This window comes from Protomyctophum bolini, assembly GCF_963924005.1.
Source record: "Protomyctophum bolini genome assembly, chromosome: 2".
In the NCBI taxonomy this organism is placed as follows: Eukaryota; Metazoa; Chordata; class Actinopteri; order Myctophiformes; family Myctophidae; genus Protomyctophum; species Protomyctophum bolini.
In genome coordinates, this window is record NC_137863.1 from 38,628,725 (window position 1) to 38,650,561 (window position 21,837).

General features: G+C 43.2%; 1 protein-coding gene across 3 annotated transcripts; it reads left to right on the forward strand.

Annotated features, from left to right (window-relative positions):
- Window positions 1-762: 762 nt before the first annotated feature.
- Window positions 763-21,112, forward strand: LOC308325476 (cytochrome c oxidase subunit NDUFA4; the record flags this gene model as incomplete). Of its 3 annotated transcripts, XM_080777972.1 has the most annotated exons (5): window positions 763-1,201; window positions 1,822-1,894; window positions 17,040-17,125; window positions 18,761-18,824; window positions 19,680-21,112. In XM_080777972.1, the coding sequence occupies 5 exons, from the start codon at window positions 1,071-1,073 to the stop codon at window positions 19,734-19,736; spliced, it is 411 nt and encodes a 136-aa protein (XP_080634098.1). In that variant the 3' UTR covers window positions 19,737-21,112. The 3 variants fall into 3 exon arrangements, with proteins under 3 accessions (XP_080634098.1, XP_080634099.1, XP_080634100.1); XM_080777973.1 differs by lacking the exons at window positions 18,761-18,824; window positions 19,680-21,112 and adding an exon at window positions 18,512-18,704; XM_080777974.1 differs by lacking the exons at window positions 763-1,201; window positions 1,822-1,894 and adding an exon at window positions 13,543-13,584.
- Between the last annotated feature and the right edge of the window lie 725 nt (window positions 21,113-21,837).

The window sequence follows — 21,837 nt, forward strand, 5'->3', positions numbered from 1 at the left end:
TTGTTTTTGACAGTTGAGGATTATGTTTTTAAGTGTCTGTGACTGTAATGCGGCGGAATGGCTTTCACACGTCTTACACAGCAAGTCCGGGTCATTCAGTTCGCCTCGAGTTCACGCGATGGGCTACTTAAAAAATAAAGATTTTATGTTTGGCCTGTTATGCTTCTCATTTCTGATAGACAGTCAACAGAAGAGACAGGAGAGACTTGAGAGTGAGGGGGCAGGGTAGAACCCAGGCCAGCTGTGGGAAAGACTATAGCCTAATAGAAGCGTTTAGATTCGGGTTCCATTTTCATTGCAAAGACCCCCATTTTGATATGCATTCAGCTATGGATCCTCAATTGATGTCCTTTTGTATTATCTCTGGGACCCCAATATACACTTTAAAACCCTCAGTCTATAGAGAGTGTACAAATGGTACCAAATGGACCCGTAAGCTGGGGGTGTGTTGCTTCTAAAAGGTTAACACCAGCTCCAAAGCTGGACCAGCTTGAAGCAGCAGCACAAACTGTTTCAATCCATCAGATCGGAGCTGAATAACGGTCAACAACTGCAGTTGTAATTTCAAGCATTTGAAAGCTCTGTGAGCTTGTAGATCAGATATTTCCGGTGTAGCTCTAGCAGCAGCTGCGCGACCAGGTGTAAATGAAGCTATTCTGCTATTTTCTGCTCTTGATACTGTCGTGCAACAGAACAGAACCCCAGTGCCCATATTTAACTCAAGTAGCCTACAGTTCTCTAAGACTACAGGGTAATCCTACAGTTATCCAAGACTGCAGGGTAATCCTACAGTTATCTAAGACTACAGGGTAATCCGCAAAGTAATACGCACCAAAAAAATCATCCATCTCATGAACATTTCACACCTCAGTGAAACGGACAGTGCTCCAGGTGCTAATTAATACTTAATACCGTACTTAATAATCGCTGATGAATTGACAATTTTAACAACAAAATCATTCTGTGTCTGGCTGGTCGCACCGTTAAATGTGTGTACATTCTGAAGTGTATAGCCTACATATCTTTATTTATTTCACCGTTTTTCCAGCATTCAAATATCTCATTGGATAATGTTTTCAGCCATTGTAGAACCACTACTTATATTTAATTTGTTTACCAAACAGGTCCCGTACAGTACAGTAGGCTATATGTCTGGAAGAATGTCCATAGATGGATACATTTTCCAAGATTCTGCCATAAGGTTTGTGACACTCTTCCACACTAAGAGATTCATTCAAATTTAACAATAGGAATGGTGGGAAGTAATTCCCTTCCGATTCTATTATCACCCGGGGGCAATAATTTCATTTCATTAAATGTATGAATAACTTTACAATGGTTATGGAACAGAGACCTCCCCTTTTCTTTCCTTTTATTTGACACAAATAAATGAGATATCGTTGCTGTCGAGTGGAACCCTTCTACTGTATGTCCAAAACATTTTAAAATTGTGAAAATAGTCTACTGTACAGCAAAGATAATCCTTGCTATAATCTTTGCAAGCCCCTGTCTATGCTATTACTCAATGTGCAGGTGCGATCAGTGCGATGTCAGATTGATTGGGCAACACATGAGTAAAATGAATGAAGACAGACTCATTTTCCTCTATTTTATAGTAGGATTTAATTATAGATTGCTACATTTATAAAGATTACAAATTATACAAGTTTTTCCATGATCACTTTCACCTAAGATCTCCAGATGGATACTGGATATCCATAGAAATTACCACCTCATTTATTTTCTTCCTTCCTTCCTTCCTTCCTTCCTTCCTTCCTTCCTTGCTTCCTTCCTTCCTTCCTTCCTTCCTTCCCTTCCCAGTGAGAGACACACAGACAGATGGACCAAAGGAGCCAGTTTGCAGGCTGAGCCATTTGTGACACCCCTGGTGAAGGTACGTATGACCTGCGATTTTCTGACTGCAACGCAGTTATCCACATCTTGTTAGAGCATAGTAATGATCTTAGTAGTAATGTCTTAATATTATTCAACATAATATCCCCGGTGAGCAGTTACAGCTGACTCTGGACGTTGGAGAGCACTTCCCACACGTTATCCAGGTGTTTGAAGATCCAGATGTTCTGTTAGAATGCATATACAATATGAGTGGTAATGAGCACTGGCCTTGCCCTCCAGGACTATAGGGTTGGGATCTGTTACGGGATCCAACGTTGAGGAACCAACCAGAATGGGCTCTACACACACAGAATAACTCCTACTACTATGTCCTTAGGTTTGATTGATTTAAATATTTATTAACAGTGTGCAGAATTACAGTACATTTCAAGCACAACTCAATACAAATACTGTTAACTGTGAGTGGACGACCCAATAAAGCATTACACTTGTTTACAAGAGGGTCCACCTTGTTCAATTCATCAAAACATTTAGAGACGTACAAATAGACTCTCCTATATGGCCAAAGAACAGAACAGGAATTCATCATAAAGGAGGTAAAAAGGGAAAAGAAACGTATACAGTGAGGGGGGAAAGGGGTGGGTAGGTGGGGGGGGGGGGATTCAAATTTTATGGGGGCCAGGTGTTACCGATGATACTAATTAAGGCTCTGTTCCAATCCATTTAGTGTGCAGTGGTTCTCAAACCTTTTCATTTCAAGGACCCCCATAACTCTGAGACTGAGATTTGGTTCCATTTGTACACTCAGTGTTACACACCCGTAATGAAACAGACTTCATTAGTATCATTGGTAACACCTATGAAGGAAGTGGGGAAGTGGCCCAAGTTCTTTCCAAAATGGCGTGTATGCATAATAGCCCATTGGTTTCATCACATTTTATCACTCTGTCAGAACTGGTGTGTGGACTTCACGTCTGATATACAATTACAATACAGGTGGTTCACAAACTTTTTTTAATTTCAAAGACCACCATAACTCTTGAGATTGGACATTTGTACACTCTAAAGGTCGTTTCAGACAGGAAGCGACTGGCGCGCCTTGGTAATTCATTCTCAATGAGAGGTGGGCGATTGTTTTGAACGCGCAGAGATGTTTAGGGGCGTTGATGGAAGCGGGGCGCTGACGCAAGTGGGCGAGGTCCCGTGAAAGTATGAGCGTACATGCTCGTTTCTTGCAGCTGGATTGTGGTCAGCTTTTTTTCAACGCTACACGACCCACGCCCCTCATGTGCAGACGCGTAGCTGATCCAAGCGAGAACGCCCGCGTCACTCGCTCCCCGACTTGAGTTAGAGACCTATAAGGGTCCATTTGGATAATATAGGAATTGTGAAAACCGTTAAGAGGGAATCGTCAAAATCCTAAAAGTTCCCAACCCTATCCAGGACATGATTAGACTCAACTCATGACAGACGCAAACAAACACCAGCCGACACCATTACGGGGTCACTGGACGCTGAAGGAAGTCTGCTTGCCTGTGTACTAGTACCCTTCATCTAGAAAAGAGCCAATAAATCCTCCTTAAATGACCCCCCACCCCTCCTTAAATCATAGCCCTTTTTAAACGATTCTTCCTGGAACGATTCCCATAGCGCTGACTTGTCTGCACAGCGGAGGGCGCTCATGGATCAAACCATTAACAGGAAAACCAGGGCAGGGGCTAGCTAGCTCAGGGCTTAGCTACCAGCCTGCAGGGCCCTCAAATAATCAGCTGTGACCCCAACCCACCCACACACACACCCCACCCAACCCACCCACCCACACACCCCACCCCACTCTTCTTCCCCTGCAAGCTCACTGGAAACCGAACAGACAGACAATTTCTTTCAATTAGCGCAAATGGGCCAGCCCAATAAATTTCAGTTTGTACCTTCAGACGTGAGGGCCCTGTTGCATGTCCCGTGGAAAATGAAGACTAATGGAGCTCTGCTGGAGCTGCTGAGTGCTTGGGTTTTGTACCACTACGCTTACTGCCGCCTGCCCACAGCTGACACCCCCTCACACACCCCCTCCACCCTGCCCAGAGCCAACAGCACCACCCATGCACACACACCCTTTCTGTTTCTATCCTTCCCCTCCTTCCTTTAGCTATAAGTGCAGACGGTTGCTGAGCGTTGCACAAAACAAATGTTTAATACATTTATTCACGAGTTAGATTAATTTTCTGTTTTTAAGCATTATTCCTGTGTCGTTACGTGGGGCTATTCATCACCGCGCGACTACAGCCAGTAACGTACGCATCGTTCAAGCTCAGCGACAGCTCTAGAGACGGTCTATTGAATGAGAGTCACACGCACTCTTTCTCTCGCGCGCGCACACACACAAACACACACACACACACACACACACACTCACGCGCGTGCGCGACTACACAGATTCTGCCAGTGTACACACTGTATATCCGATATTAAAATTGGGTTAAAGGAGGGTCGGCCAGCGGGCGGGAGGACGCAACCATAACCATATAAGGAGTTCCCAATGAGGCGACGCCCAAATATGGATTGACAAGACTGATTTGTTTGGGCACTAAAGGGCTCATGCCCATATATGTATATATGAACATATACTGCTGATATAACATAACTGATGACATCAACAATCTCCATATGGGCATGAAAGGGACAATGACTGACAGATACAGAGAGCCACAGATCCGACCACAGGCCACTATGTCAGGCAGAAACCTTGTCTCTCCATTTTTAATGTTTTTTTTGTCATTTAATGGCGATCTTCATCATACAAGAGTGTCAGCCAAAAGTCGCGAAAACAGCCGATCTTTAAGATCACGATGCAAAACTTCCGATGTTACCCATAACTAACAATGCATCCTGACGAGCTTGAAGGTCTACTATTTTCACAATTTCCGAAAAATCTCGTTCCATTTTCTGAGAAGCAACAGTTTTGAGGTTTTCGCCCGACAGCTGTACAGATACACGCATGCGATATAATTTATATATATAATAAGATGTGCACAGTGTTGGATCATGCTACTGACGATATGAAGAATAAAACCTGTCTGGAATATTTCAACAAGGCATTAATGGGTAGTTAAATATTTCGTCATTTCGTTCTGCCCCAGGGTTGTAAAGTAATATTTGGAGAGTTCATTTAACCCTACGAGTGTAGCCTATACAAAATGTAAAAAAATCTTACACTTTCAGATTTAAATAAACTATAGTAAAGTGCAAAATATGCAATTAGCCCCCGGTCTCTGTCTCCCAAAATCGGACATAAACACCAGTGCCAATGGCAATAATAATACAGATGAATAATTCAAAGAATCTTTGAGTCACTCGGACGTGTGAAACACCCTGGGGCTGCTGGTAGTTGATGAGGGAAGAAACACAGTGCCTTTGTCATGCACTAGATATATATTAACTATACAAGTGAGCGGGGAGCCAAAGCACATTGATTTAGCAATATAGAACTCAATCAAAGAGAATTATGGATGGCCCTAACCACTGCGATTTGCCTGTGCGCCGCTCATTAAACTTAACGTCTATATGGGTAACACGCACCCCACACCCTCCTCCTCGAAGGCGGAAGGTTGACTGTTGTTTATGTAATAAGTAATAACACTATACGAGGAATAAAGCACAGTGGTTTTCAACCAGTGGTCCGGGGACCACCTGTGGTCCTTGAGGGGGTTACATGTGGTCCCCAGCTAAATGATGGAGAGTTGGTAGCCAAACCCTTATAGCTCTTTAACTCTTGTGAGAGCGTAAAATGAAACCAAATGGACCTTTTTATGCTCTGAGGAGTTACATAATGTGTTAAACACCGGCATTACTTAATTTACAAGAAGTCTACAGAATTAGAAATGTAAAATAATGATGTTGATCAACGTTTGCCTGTTATCTCTCCTGATGGTACCAACATCATTACTTGTGGACAACATCTTATGGACAACAAAATATTGTCTTGGGTCTGAGAGGCTAAATGTCATCAAATGGAGGTCTGTGGCTCCAATGCAGAATAAATAATGATCCTTGTATTGATATGAAAAGGGTTGAAAATCACTGAAGTAACATGATCACTGTTAGGCTTAATTGACCATTTTAAGGTGTAGCACTGTAGTTCATCACAAAAATCACTTATGTCCTATCAATTCCACACCCCATGAGGCCTTGAAGTCATTCACGGTTATTTCTTTGGGAGGTCTTTGCTAATGTCTCCTAGCGCGACTCCACTGGTCATCATACATTATTGACTCAGGAGTGCGACAAAAACAAAACCATGTCCATGAACTCGAGTTCATGGACATGGTTTTGTTTTGTTTTTGTTTTGGCTTCATGCGCTGCTCTCTTAAGCCCTTTACTTTATACTAGAAAATAGCAGATCTACAAGCTCACATGTTGTGAGAGAGGGAGAGAGAATGAGAAAAGATAGAGTAGAGAGAGTGTGTGTGTGTGTGTGTGTGTGTGTGTGTGTGTGTGTGTGTGTGTGTGTGTGTGTGTGTGTGTGTGTGTGTGTGTGTGTGTGTGTGTGTGTGTGTGTGTGTGTGTGTGTGTGTGTGTGTGTGTGTGTGTGTGTGCGCCATGTCTATGTGTGTGTGGGGGGAAACTATTATTATTATTACAGATAAACTATGCATCAAAGTTTAACGTTTATTGAAAAGACATTTTTATGTGGGCTTTGAGGGCATGGAAATGAGAGGCCTATGTTCAAACACATCAATACAACAGTGCAGGCAGGCAGCCCCACACATTCCCAATCAGATCTCATGGCTCCCTGCAGGCTTCTTTGCCAGACACAAATGGTATGACTGCCTTCCTGACAAACACACAATCACTCAGGAGAGAGAGAGAGAGAGAGAGAGAGAGAACAGCCCCCCTCGCTCACCCTCCAATCACCCCACCTCCCCCTTTAATAAGCCCACCAAAAAAAGAGCAGGTAATCCTTAGTAATGATTTCATTACATGCCCCTCGTCACACCTGGAGATAATTCCATTATGATTGTGGCAATAAAGTGTGCTTTTCATCACAGGCCGCAGACAGAAGGAAGAAAAGCTATTATTTCTCATATTCAGATATGACGTTGCACCATAGAGTACGTTGCAATATTAGGCTGTTATGTTAGAATTATTGGCCGCTCGCAGCATCCATCGTTCCACACAGCCCTTGTGGAGGAGCTGACATAGCTCCTTTTTAAGTGCTTTTTTAGTTTTTTGCTGCATTTGTAGCGTTAAGTAATTAGCAGTGTTAAGAATCGCACATACTGTGGTGCGGCACTTGTTAGAGCCCAGATAATAAACTGCAAGTGGAAGTGTTGTTTGTGCTGTGAGGAAGAGGATACTCTTGGCATTACTTTTACTCCTTCATTTAACTTAAAGTATCTCAAACTGCTTAACGATTGTTGGCATTTTAATTTTACAAACAGTTGCGATAGCCAATTTGCATGGAGGTGTACCTGACTGTAATAATGCACATTGTGAATGCAGGGAAAACAAAACATGCTTGATTACAGTATTATATAACCTTGAGAGATATTAATCTCTTACTGAACAGGGCCTTTCTGTTAGTGACAGATACACATTCAGCTGACTCTTTTATATTCCTGAAATAATATTTCACTATATTTTCTTCTTGCCTGGGAAGATGAACCTAGAGAACATTTGGTCCAACCCAGAGAGAGAGACAGGCAGACAGACATATAGGGGTGGGGGGAGAGAGAGGGGGGGGGGAGAGAGAGAGAGGGGGGGGGGGGGGGGAGAGGGGGGGGGAGAGAGAGAAAGGGGGGGGGGAGGGGGAGAGAGCGAGAGAGAGGGGGGAGAGAGAGCGAAAGGGGGGGGAGGGAAGAGACAGAGAGAGAGGGGGGAGAGAGAGAGAGAGAGAGAGAGAGAGAGAGAGAGATTGTTTCAAAGTGTTTCCAGAACACACCCTTCAACTCTGCCACAGTTCTGTCATCTGGCTGTGTCAAGGTGCAGTACCCGGGTCTCAAAAGAAGTTCTATTATTGCTACAAAGATCCAGGCGCACCAAAGGAAAAGTGACACTGGAAGAAATGGTGAGGGTATTGTGCGTTTTCCTGTATGTGTGCACAGCCACACGTGTCTCTCTCTTTTTTTGGCATTCATGCCCAGAGTCCTTTTGAAAAATGCATCAAAGCCACGGCAGAGCCCGTGGGACAAGCTTTGGGCATACAAAGGCATGACCGCTGGCCACTGCCCACACCTCTGTGCTGAGGATGAAATACAAGCCGCAGGAACACTTCTAGTAGAAACAAGCTCACGAGTAGGTGATGCAACCTGGACCCCTGCTGTGTGTGTGTGTGTGGTGTGTGTGTGTGTGTGTGTGTGTGTGTGCGTGTGTGTGTGCATGTGTGCGTGCGCTTGTAGGCCTGAGCAATTAACTGAAAATATATCGAAACCGAAATGTTGTCATATCGCACAGCCCGAGAGAGAGAGAGAGAGAGAGAGAGAGGTGTTATTCATACCTCTTGGAGAAGTTGGAAACAGATTGTGTTGATGTTTCATGCTTCCATTCACACATGGCTTTCAGTGGGAATGCCTTCTGCTTTAAGAACAAAGCCCTGTTTCCCCCTTCTGCTCTGACAAATGAATACCAATATGACCAAACGTGTCAAATCCACTGCAAGTTCACTCACTGTTGAAATTGAAAATGAGATCAATTGCAAACGGATTATTCCCCACAGAACACACCATAACTCTTTGTTGTCTTTGTTTGTCTAGAAAATGCAGAAATGTGTGGAGTGTGTTGATTAACCTCGATGTGACTCGTCATGGTATCAGTTGCAAATCAGTCTGCTCCATATATGGGCACAACATTTGTCAAACGTTCTGGACAATTAACTCAGACCAGCTGTGCCCGTTGGGCACAGATCTACTCCTCGCGAACGATGAGGACAAATTGGGAATGCATGCCCCACTCCGGTAATGCCCTTTGTACCTGTTGTCAGAATACCTGTACCCCTGCCTGTGTCCCTCTTGTGTCTTATTATCTTATGCCCATATGGCGTTCTCTGTATCTGCCTGTCCTTGTACCTTATGGCGACAATGGCTCAGCGGTAGAGTGGTCGGTAGAGTGGCCGGATGGGAACCGCGAGGTGCCCAGTGTCAAAGTGTCCTTGAGCAAGAGATGCTGAAATCCTAATTCCTCCAGATGTGCAGATTAGTGCCTTAATTGCATGGTTTCCTATCCGCCGTATATATCGGTGTATGAATGAGTGTGTGAATACATGTATGTAAAGCACTTTGGATGAAAACACTATATAAATGCACTATTTACCATATGGAGATCCATGTGCATGCCAATATATGGACATATTGGTTGGATCATCGGTTCTGGACAAGTGGAGCTCCATATATGCCTCTCATCGGTCAGAGCGGTGGTTCGGCGTGACGCCTATCTGACCGACTCGACGCTGGGCATGGCACTGACTCCCTCGGGCAGCTGTGAGCGACGTGTATGCCAAGTTCAATGCCATGCGTGAAATATAGGGAGGCCATCTTTTTTTTTTTTACTTTGTTTTTTATAGGGAGGCCATCTTGAGCGTGGTGAAATTAGCCAGTGGTGTAACGTAGAACCCCTGGCAGGATGTTGACATGTGTTATCGCGTATCTCCTAGCAACAACAGAATGCTGGAGCTGTCTATATTCATGACCCAGCAAACATTCTGAGTGTCTGGGGACCAGCGTGTGTGTGCCAGCCACTTCCTGGTCTATCATGGACCAAAATCACAGGGAGAGAAATCAGTAACACAGCCATCCATTATTTGCAGGTTATCCAGGTAGGATCACGGAGAGGGTCAGTGCTCTGTTTGTCAGAGAGGACTGGCTGGCTTTAAATCGGCCTTCTGTATTCCCAAACCCTGTCACTGTGCTGGGGGACTCTAATGGCAGCACCCTAGGCCTACCACACATGCACACAGCTGGCATAACTACGGAGCCCCGGAGTGGCTGTTGAGAGAGGGGAAAAAATGAAATACTAACTTGAGCTGCTCAAGTCACAGTACTAACTTGAGAGCACAAGTCTCAGGTTACTAACTAAATTTGCCCAATGTATAGTATGTGCAGCGCTACAGTTGATATTTGGAGAATGGAGATACAAGGTGTCTGTGTTGGACTGTGCATGGTGGTCAGAACATCAAAGAGGAACACAGCCGTTTTCACAGTACATTCGTACAGAGGAGAATCTCAGTAAAGGCACTCATCCTCTTGGCCGCATCACCGCATGGAAAACGCATGCCTGCCATTCCCTTTGAACAGTGTGCTGCTGGGAAACAATGGTGGAGACTGGTGTGTGTGAGCACTTGTTTTACTGTACTTGTGAGAGCCAAATGACCCCACATGATTGCTTCATGGTCCTCACAAAATAAATTGTTATTTTATGGTTAAAAAATATTTTTAGACTTAGAAGTATAAAATTCAGGTTGGGGTAAGGGTTGGGCATTAAAATGTTCTGCTATTTTCAATGCTTTGCTAACACATTTCACGGTTCACAAGTATAGTAATACAGACTGTGTGTGTGTGTGCGTGTGACACATATTGTGACACACAATATATTGACTTTTATCTTTCCTCTCTCATCTTAATGCGTCGCACCCCATCTTCTTTTGTTGAGCACCTCTCCTTCCCCGATCCTCCTCCATCAATCTCTCTATCCTCGCTCCGCTGAAAAATGACGGCCATTAACTTTGTCGCCAGGTGTGTACAGAAACAGTGTTCTCTCTACAGACAAATGTCAGCTGAAACATCTCAGGGTGTCTCGTAGATTGTGGAATGAACTCACAACAGCATAAATCACTCACAATGTCGGGTAGAAAATTTGTATCTACACATTTCAACTATCAATTTTTCCCAGCGTTGATTAATGCCCTACTTCACTATAGGTCTACAGAGGCCCATTTCCCACCAGGGTTGAACCGGTTCGGTTCTTTTTTCCCCACCTAATATTGAACCAGTTCAGAGTGTTTCCATCAGAACCCTTAAAGTTGGTTCGGAACTGGAACAAAAAAAATGGCCGCCGATTATGTGAAAGTACAAAGGTTCCAAGAATCTAGAACGGAACCAGTTTAAGAACCAAAGTTCTCTTGGTGGAAAAGGGGCCAATGTGAGCTTGTAGATCTGCTAAAAGGAACTGTTTTGGACATACAAGGTATCCACCCGAAGGCCATGATGATGTTGGATAGGAAATTGGCACAGCTCTCCTTTTAGCTAAGCTTTCAAACTCAACCAGAAAAGTAGAAATGAAATGCAGAATGCATGAAGTAAAAAGATCAGATCCTGCTCCCGAGGGATTTGTTGTCCTCTATGACAGAAATATTTATCCCTCAAGCTGACTCTGTGAATAATGTATTCAGGATGTCATTTGTAAATAAAACAATCACACCCGTGTGAAGTGAGGGGCGCTCTTATCATCATACATCATCATGACGTAAATAGACACTATGTTGGGCTCCATCTTGCGCCACCCTTATCCCGTATCCCTAAACGTATTTGCCATTTTTTACTATTTTGAAAAACAATTTAAAATAGTTCAACTAGCCGATCTACATCGAGACATTGTGAGCTTGTAGATCGGCTATTTGAACTATTGTAAAAGGTTTTTTTAAACGGTACAAAATGGCAAATTTGTTTAGGGTTAAGGGGTGGCCATATGCCTATTTGCTCAGACACTATGAATATGTCAATGGGAATGGTTTGTTTAAGACTATGTTTGAGGACGGTAAATAAAAGCTGCAGGAAAAAGAAAGAGGGCTTTCTTTAACCACTTAATAACTTGAACCCTCATTTAATTCTTAGTGAAGCAGACCTGAGTGACAACTGTAGCCTTACTTGGACCACTGTTTTCTGTCTACACGACAACGTTACCCCCACCCCCAGAATAGGGATGCTGGCGTTCAAGTGGTTGAGTCACTACTACCTTGTTGACAGACATTGAAAACAGCTGAGATGTGTTGTGATAATATATCAGGAATGCAGTGAGAATAAATATAATCAAACATATCAGACATTATCATCAAGATAATTCAATTCAATCTGACCACAAGCCATGCATTGTGAACTTGTTATATAATCATTAAAACCTTTGTGACAATTATTTGGGGATCCAACAGTGCGCCCCTGCCTACAACCTGGGAATCGCTTGCAAGGGGAGATATTTACTGCTGAAGTTTGAACATGAGATAGAGCTAATGTGAACAAAGTGGTGGTTTTACGAAATGCAACCGCAAAGTGTCATCCTCTTTAAACGTAATGAACGGTGAGGAGGAACACAGTGGGTATCTTAAACAGGGTGCTTTTAATTGCCTGCATGTGCATTTTGCCCCACATTGCATTTTTCCTGTTAATTACATTAGGTCCCAAAGTGCTCTTAAGGAACTTGAAAGGTCTGCAGGCGCTGCATTACTTGGCAATCAATTGCCATTATCTTCCCCGGGACAAAGGTCTCAACCCCAGGGAAATGTCACCGGTGGCTCCCTATTGGTGCCCCGGCCCCGCCCCTGCTCTGGCACACATAACGAGGTGCTCAGCTGCACTGTTTGATTGAGCACTGGGTAAACTTCTAAAGACCGCCGCTTTGAAGTGATGGATGTCAGTGGAAAGGGAGGCTTGTCAGCAAGTTTGTGTAGCACAATGGGTTTATGGTCGTTTTTAAAGGTATAGTAGAATAATATGCGTTCCACCATGCACTGAATAAATGCATGATTGCTTTATTATTGCACTTGTTGAATCGAGTCACAGCCAGTGTACTCACACAGAGGGGTACGTTCAGATACTGCACAGGGTCAGGGATATGTCCTCAGCAGATGTCACTATTAGGGTTTGGATTCTCTCAGTCTCTCTCTAGTCTCTACCCCCGTCTCCCCCACATACTGTATATATGCGTCTCTGCCTCTGTCTCTGCCTCGCTCCCTGTCTGTCTGTCTGTCTGTCTGTCTGTCTGTCTGTCTGTCTGTCTGTCTGTCTGTCTGTCTGTCTGTCTGTCTGTCTGTCTGCCTCGCTCCCTGTCTGTCTGTCTGTCTGCCTCGCTCCCTGTCTGTCTGTCTGTCTGTCTGTCTGTCTGTCTGTCTGTCTGTCTGTCTGTCTGTCTGTCTGTCTGTCTGTCTGTCTGTCTGCCTCGCTCCCTGTCTGTCTGTCTGCCTCGCTCCCTGTCTGTCTGTCTGTCTGCCTCGCTCCCTGTCTGTCTGTCTGTCTGTCTGTCTGTCTGTCTGTCTGTCTGTCTGTCTGTCTGTCTGTCTGTCACTCTCTATCACAGTGTCTCTCTGTCTTTCTGTCTCTCACTTTCTCAGTCTCTCTCTCTGTCTGTCTCTATATCCCTGTCTCCCCCCTCTCTCCCTCTGTGTGTGTGTCCACTGAACCAGCTCTCTATCCATGTGAATGGGGGTGGGTGGGAATCATGTCGAGGGAGGGATGGGTTTGGCAACAGGTCTCCTTGCATCAGGCAATTTTCACTTTGACAAACAAATGTGCCTGTTTACATCAATCTGCATACAGAGATCTGGAGGGATATGTTCATCAAACCGTAGCTTTCATTTTTGTCTTTCATTTATTTTATTTTTATTTTCAGAATCAGGTTTTGTTTCGGATTTTATTTTGATAGTTGTCTTTTTTTTTGCTTGTGTTTGGAAGTCTGGGATAATATCAATATTCAATAATAGCAAAGATGATTAGGACCATGCTTAAACATGCAAAGAAACATCCAGGGGTAGGTTGGCTTTATCCGTCATTATGTTGTAGAAGAGACTTTACAGTCTTTCTCGTATTCTGTTGAGCGCTCTCCTCTCTTCATATATCTAACAATCGTATTATTTCTGTGACATACACATACACTATACTGTATGGAAGTCTTTGTTGGTGGACATGGCTTCATTAAGTAGTTTTTGGGTTGACAAGGCACCACAAGCCAGAGACAGTTCTACATGCTTGGTTTAAAGAAAGCTGTTAGCCTGTTATATAATTGAACCTGATAGACTGTCATATGGATTGGACAGAGAATCTCAAATGTTCTGCTATCAGCTGGTGGTGGTTGTTGATTCGGTCATTATCAGGATGATCATGATATGACACATCTTTAAATTATTTTGATGACTTGCTCCTCCTCTGGATTATCTTGCTTCTAAAAGGAAGATGAACATGACCGGCCTGTTGTTTTATGTACTGTAGGCTGACAGAGTATAGTGCCTTGATGTCGAATTCTCGAAAGACACAACGTATCTGCTATTCAGATTACATTTCTGGTAGCATCTTCATTATACAGTAATGCTAATGCTTAGTGTTCTCAAGTATGTCAGTATTAGTAACAGCAGTTTAGCCTTTGAGTCTGCAGTTTGACACAAATAGCGTCATACTGTAGGTGAACATTTGGCACAATGGCAGATCTACAAGCTCACAAAATGCGCTTGTAGATCGGATATTTCCAGCAGGAAGGAAAGGAGCGGGGTCTCTCTGGGGGACTCCGGTCAACATTTAAGTGGTTAAAAAAGTAACACATCACAGGCTTTGTGTTTGATGTTCCACTGTTGAATTGGAGCAATGGATTGACGCGATTGACTTGGCAGTGCACCAGCACAGTAATAAGGCCACTATTGAGCTCCACAGAGTACAACATGCCTCCATGTTAGCTGGATTTATACAGTATAAGGAGTTATTGAGGCTACCACAGCATGTTGTGGGAATCAATATTGTCCTTTGATTTGACTATATTCACATGGTGTGTGATGTGGACCACCCCACATGCATGAGAGAAAAAGGCTTAATGCTATTGTAGAACAATAAACACGGGTGATTTTCATTATATTTTGTGTACTTTTCATAATGTTGCTGATGTCTGAGGTGGGTGGGTCTTTCAGTACCTTCATGACGCTCAGTGACATCATAGAAGGTAGGTTTATTTCCATGCCCACATCCCTGTTTTTTTATACAGGCAGGTGTTCGGGTGAATGTCACCCTACATGTTTAGTGTTTAGTTCCCAGCTCCATTTATTAAAAAAATAATAATAATACCCACGTTTTTCCACAGATTTTGCCCTGTACCTCAAGTTGCCATGTATTGCTGTACTTCAATATATTTTGACGAGAAATATTTTTAATGGAATTATTGGGTAAAATATATCCGTGTTTAGTGATGATGTTTAGTCTTCTAGGGTTAAGGTTAGGCTTTGGGTTAGGCATAGTTATTGTGAGGTTATGGTTAGGGTTAGGGTTCTTGGTGAGGTTAAGCACTACGCCGCATCAAGGCTTTTATAGAGCGTTGCAGTCCCGCCCCCTTTCATGACTACGCCAGGCCCAGGAAATGAATCCCAAAGCATTTTTCCCATAGACATTTCAAAAAGTATTTATTTAACTGCTGCTCAATGTTTTGCCACTCAGTCTAGATGAGGGGGGCGTGTCCTGATGGGAAAATCATGCCTGTGCATACTCTCTATTATTCTTCCAGTTTGAGGGAAAGGATGTTCTGGTTTAGATGGTTCCATGCTGATGACTACAAAACAATGACTACAACATGATGACGTAATGATATCATCCGCTAGGAAGTAATAAGGCCACCAACAGTATTGAGCTCCACAGAGTAGGCCTAGCCTACAAAATGCTTCCAATATCGGTCAGGACTAAAGGACTAAAAGGTGATCACTTTTTACCACATTAATCACATTTTTGCTGGCATGAGTAGGTGAGCATCCATGTGTGCATTCGCATCATTAATCAAGCTGTGTGTGTGTGTGTGTGTGTGTGTGTGTGTGTGTGCGCGCGCGCGTGCGCAACGTGCGTGTATATATGCACATGTATGCTGTGTGTCTACTACACCACAACTTTGAGGCTGTGCATTTCAATTTTCATGTTTTATTCCATTTTGGTCACAAGCATCTTTCCTAATCAACTCCAAAGCAGGTGACAGTGATCAGCCAAAAGACAGATGTCTGGAGTCGGTTGATTAGAGAGATCCTTCAGTTCAACCTGAGCTGACTGTCACTATACTCAGCGTCACTCAGCATGACTAGATGTGTGTGGGCGTTGAACAGCTGTTCCACTGAACTTGTGGGAGACACGCGCACTGGTGCGCAAGAGAACGCACACACAAAATAGGCCTATATTGAGTGAATTGTCTCGCTCAAGCTTTTGGTGACATTCCTTCTATTTTAATTTTTCTCATCAACACCACTCGCAACGTTTTTGGAAGGTGTGTACATGCATGTGTACGTGTGTGTGCTCATGCACGTACGTGTGCACATGTCTGTCGGTAGCCTATGTGCAAACATATGTCTCTGTGTATTTATGTTGGCCTTTCACTGTGTGTGTGCGTGATGTATAAATCAAGCTTGAACTTATTTTATACTTATACAACAGTGTCGGCGTGTCGCATCGCGAAAATAGCAGATGTAGCCTACAAGCACACAACGGGTCAGATCCGCCACACGCTGTAAGCTTGTAAATCTGCTATTTTTGGCGTGCAACACCGCTGTACGACGGAGCACAAATGAAGCATTAAAGCTGTCGGTCCGGCTGACAGCCGTTGGTGAGTATAGGAGCAGAGGCAGGCAGACACAGAGAGAGAAGACAACGTCCTTGCCCGCTCAACCCGGGCTGACAGCATGAGCTTTGTCACATGCGGCCTGGTCCTCATGAATATGGAGCAGGACAAGGAGATGCACAGCTAGAATAACAACCACTTGTGAGAGTGAGTGTGTGTGTGTGTGTGTGTGTGTGTGTGTGTGTGTGTGTGTGTGTGTGGATGGGGCAGACATAATTATAAACGCAAGGATACATCGTTGCTGTTGGGTGGAAAGTCCAAAACCGTTGCTTTTTCATTATGATTTTAGACATTTTGAAATGGTGTGAATAGTCTATCCAGATTAAGCTCACAATGTGATACATCTCGACCCATAAGAGCGTGTATGATGAAGTAGTAGGCCATTCATTTAATTTACGGCGGAAAATAACCTAAAAGTATTGAGATACAAGATTTCTGCTGGACAGCGATGGATATCCTGTGAGTCTGTGACACATGCATAGACACACACACATGCACGCATATACTGTACTGTACATCAGATCCAAAGTAGAATAATGCTTGTTTATCATCGGATGTCTCTGCAGGAACTATAATGTATTCCTTTCCTGTATACTCTCTTATCTTGTCGCTGTCTTTTCCTGTCACTTCAGTTGATCCCTCAGTTTTTCTTCGTGGCATTGGGCCTCAGTGGATCCGTACTCTACCTGGTGCGCCTGGCCAGAGGACCTCACGTCATGTAAGTACCCAGTCTGCATGCATATTATACTCTGTTCCATATGAGAAGGCAATTAGAACTACAGGATTCCACCAGTATTTATTTTAGGAGGGGAATTAGTGCCAATGGCAACAAAATGTGTTATGGGACATGTACTGTACACCTACAGTACGTACAGTAACCAGACCTAATTAGCCTCCCTATTTTCTGATGTACATTCAGCAACAATAGCCGATCTACAAGCTCACAGCACCTCTGCTTTGTGTGAGCTTGTAGATGTAGGGCTATTTTTGGTAAAGTGATTTGGTGTTAAGGGAAAAAGGAGGTAGTCTTTTTATAGACCCCTGGTTAAAATTGTTCTGAGGCCCCAATACATACATACTTTGAAAATATACTGTAGATTATGCATTCTTGCAAGCATCTATACTTCTCTGTTGCAGTCCCTCCAGTCCTCTTTTTGACAGGCCGATACTGTTTACGTATAGCTTTAAATGCAAATGAGCAGCTGCTGCTCCCCATGCTCCACTCTAGCAATATGACTATTATCTGTATGAAGAAAACACTCTTGAGGTGTGCACTGGATAACTTAAAACTATTCCTGCTCTAGTTGCACCCTGGAAGTACTGTAGCATTGCTGAGGGCAACCATAGGTCCTCAAACTATTTATTTATTTATTTACTATTTGATTGTTGTTATTAATAATAATAATAATAATAATAATAGTGTGCGTGTGTGTGTAAGGCAGGACCAGTGACAAAACAAATGGGCAAAGGATTGACAATAAGAGACAGCATCACAGGATTTACAAAACAAACAAGACAACTGTGTGGAAGGTGGGGGGGTCATACTGTACAGTATGTATGTTATTTGTGCATGAGTGTGCTCTTTTTCTGCTCCTATGGGCAGAAAACTAACAAAATGACAACATGGAGTCACAGAGCAACTATATTGACCAACCTGAACAAAGCTGCACTGCCAAAGATGGTCCCATAGACTGATGTACTGCACACAGTGCTGTGTGTGCACCCGCTTGTATACCACTTGTTCTAGCGGTCAGCTATTGAGCCTGACCTCATCTTTGTGTGCTACTGCCGGCTGTGGTCAGCAACTGCCCATTAGGTTCTGTTCCGTCCTCCGATCCTCCCTGGCCCTTTGTTTGTGCTTGGTGGTGTGAGGTGGTTTCTTTGGGAAAGAGGGATGGACAGCCATGTGTGAGATCCAGACTGAGTTTAATGAACAGAGGAAACACTGCCAAGCCACTGGACTGAGTTCACCTCATCACATAATCACATTCTCTCTTTCTCTCTCTCTCTCTCTCTCTCTCTCTCTCTCTCTCTCTCTCTCTCTCTCTCTCTCTCTCTCTCTCTCTCCTGGTGCCCGTAATTAATGATCCATCTTAAATGACAGCGCCTCACGACGAAAACAGCTGAGCTTGTAGGTCGGACGGTCGGTTGTTTACGCCGTGCAACACAGCCATGCGACAAAGTATGAATCTGGCTTAGCTGTGGTACCCCTTCCATTCCTTCCCCACTCATTATTTCACATGGGCCCTGCTGTGTATTTACAGTAGCCTATACCTCTCACTCAGCAGCCTTTCCCCTCCACTCCTCTCTCAACCTCTCTGTCTCTGTCTCTCTCTCTCTCTCTCCATGTCAGCTGGAGGGACAAGAAGAACAGTCCAGAGCCCTGGAACAAGCTGGACCCAACCAACCAGCAGAAGGTGACTATTCTTCCTCCACAAACGGCATATATAATATAAAGGCTAACATATATACCGTCTGACTCATCACTCCAATTATGGCCATTGGGAAAACCAATCTAGACAAAGAATGGCTTTCAATGCACTCCCATTTAGAGAAACTAATTTAGATGGACCACGACCACAGCTTATTTATTTTATCCGCCCGCACCCCCGACACATCTGTTCAAACAAAAGAGCAACATGGCATCTTTCAAAAAACTAAATGAAGGCAGATGGTACCAACAGGAGTCTTTTTAGTGGTCATTTCACTGAACTCTTCAAGCGAGGGCTACTAAACTAGTTACATCCCCAGACAAGCTAATGCAAATATTACCAAGGCTGATATAAGGAAGAAAAACAGGGCATAAACAATAATGATGTTTTTTTGCAGGGAACTGATCGGTGGGGGTGAGCGGGGGGGCGCTAGGGATTGGTTCAAGGTAGCGCTGCTTGCCAGTTTGCAGTTTGAAAGTCAGTGCACTGCAGACAAAAGGTCAGGACACAGCATGTTTAATTCTTCATGGCCAGGCAAAGGTCTCGCATCAAGATTCCACCGGAGTCCAAACAATGATCTTAATGAAGAGGGAGGGGGGTCGCGGGTGAGGGCGAGGAGACAAGAGGCCAGACAGCAGAACACTCCAAAAATACGAGGGAAGAAGCTAATCGGAGCTGACGTTAAAAAAGCGGTTCCTTTCATGGTTAGAGAGGTCTGCATAGCATGCACTCATTACAGTCATACTGTATCCACTCTCTCTTTTTTTTTGCTCCCCTAGATTTTGGCACTGATTTTAATTTAGGCAAAAACAATTTAAATGTATTCCTTTTGTCTCACAGTTTCTGGCCGTCAACACGGACTACAAGAGCCTGAAGAAAGAGGGCCCTGACTTCTAAAGGTCCTTCAGTAAGCAACTTTGGCAGGACGTCCATGTGTCACTGACTACGACTATGGTGTTGCAGACTTGCAGTAATAATTCCTTTTAATCTCCTGCTTGGACTCGTCTCCTGCACATTATTACCCTCAATAATACTGAATAAATAAAACACGAACGATTTTAAAGAATAGTATTAGTAATTAGACCTATTGTGATTTATGTATTCATGAACACAGTGGCTGATTGCTATACTGTTGAAGCAGATTTTCAATATTGGTAGAATATAGGGAGCATTAAGAAGAGATTGGAATGACATGAGACTCAAATCCAGAATATTATTGGCCAAAAAGGGAAAATACCAAGGCTCTATTTATTTATTTATTTTTTACATAAACAATTCTCCCCAATTTAGTCTTTTTGCCAAGCAGGAGTTTAGACCCTCAATTTTCAATAAAATTATCATTTCAATAGGGCTTTGCACTGGTCTTTGCACTGGTGCAGTGCTCGGGCCCTAACAAGATAATACTGGATATAGTATAGGTTGAATGAAATATTAGACAAGTAAAGACAAGTAAAGGTAAAACGTTGCAGTAGCAAAGGGGAGTGTACACAATATGAACAGAGAATAATTTAGTAACCTGTATATAAGTAAAAAAGTATATACAATGTGCAAGTATACAAGTACAATATGTGCAGAGGGGTTTGTCCCAAAAAAGGAGGGGGAAAAAAGTAGTGTTTACAGATTGAAGGCATAAACCTGGAAGTGATTTTTTTTTTTTTTTTACATTGTTCAGGGCTCTTGTTGAGTCTCTTCGTGTTAACCTTGTGACACCACAGGCACTAACAGTCCATTGCTGGGGGGTTATTTGTCCTTCACAGTCCTTTTTGCTCTGCTACAATAAGTGCCAAAACACCTGCTATCATATGAGTTCTGCAGGGACGGGAGGGAAGTACCCGTGGTCTGCTTGGCCGACCTCACGCCGCCGTCCCCCTGGGAGGAGCTACCTTAATATGAATCGGATCCAGACGTACAGTAAGTAGAAGTACGGATTTTGATATCCGGCTCTAAGATATCATATATCAGGACTGTTATAGTGCCTGTGGTGTCACAATAGGTTACCATGTTGTAAATGGTGTAACAGGGTAATGTCAATCGGTGTGAGCTGTATTTTTTCATGAGAATATAATAGTAGCCTATATACAGGAAAACTGTGGAATGAAATCTATTTCCATTTGATATTTTAAAATAATGTAACATTATAATTATAATGACTAATGAGTAAGCATTCATTCACTTAAAGTGGGTACAATATTCAATATTTGTATGTGGTTACACCATTCTGTAATTTTGTTAAAATGGTGCAAAATACTTTTCCAATGACATGAAACCAACATGACAACAAAATGTACATTTTAACAAAGCTAATAAATGCCTTTAAAAAACGATTTTAAAATATATTCTCTTTTGTCATCTTGCCGACTCTGCCAACCCCATTTTTTCACTGACCTTTTTACAGAAAATATGCCATACGGGAATAAAAAATAAGCCAAATACATTACGATGCTACTGAGGGGGAGAAACAGTCTACACTGACAATGATTTAATTGTGTACCCAGATTTCAAATTATTGATGACAATATACCAAACTCTGGAACGTTCTACAAAAGTGCAATAATTGCTTGTATTTCCAATCACTCTTTACCAAGCACCATTTACTGCACTAATCCTAAATTAAGTATGTCACATGTAGGCACACATGCTGAGATTGAAGTTGTGGATGAAGAGGACCAAAAATAGAAATCAGTCATCAAACATTGATGCATGTGGGTCATATAAACCAGTTCTCAGAGAGTCCCACAGAGAGGCAGGAAGACGCAGCCCGGAGAGAGGAGTCATTGAACTGTTTCATCGCTGTTTGCAAGGACCAAAACATTCATTTTCCATTTGGTAGAGGTTTGCTTGTGAAATGACTGACTCGGTATCAATAGTTTATCTAAATATGCCTCCTGCTGGCACAAGTGTCCAATTTTGGACAGTTTATTGGTGGTGGTGAAGGGTGTGCTTGCTTGCGTGCGTGTGTGTGTGTTTGTGCGTGCGTGCATGCGTGTGAAAGTGTGTG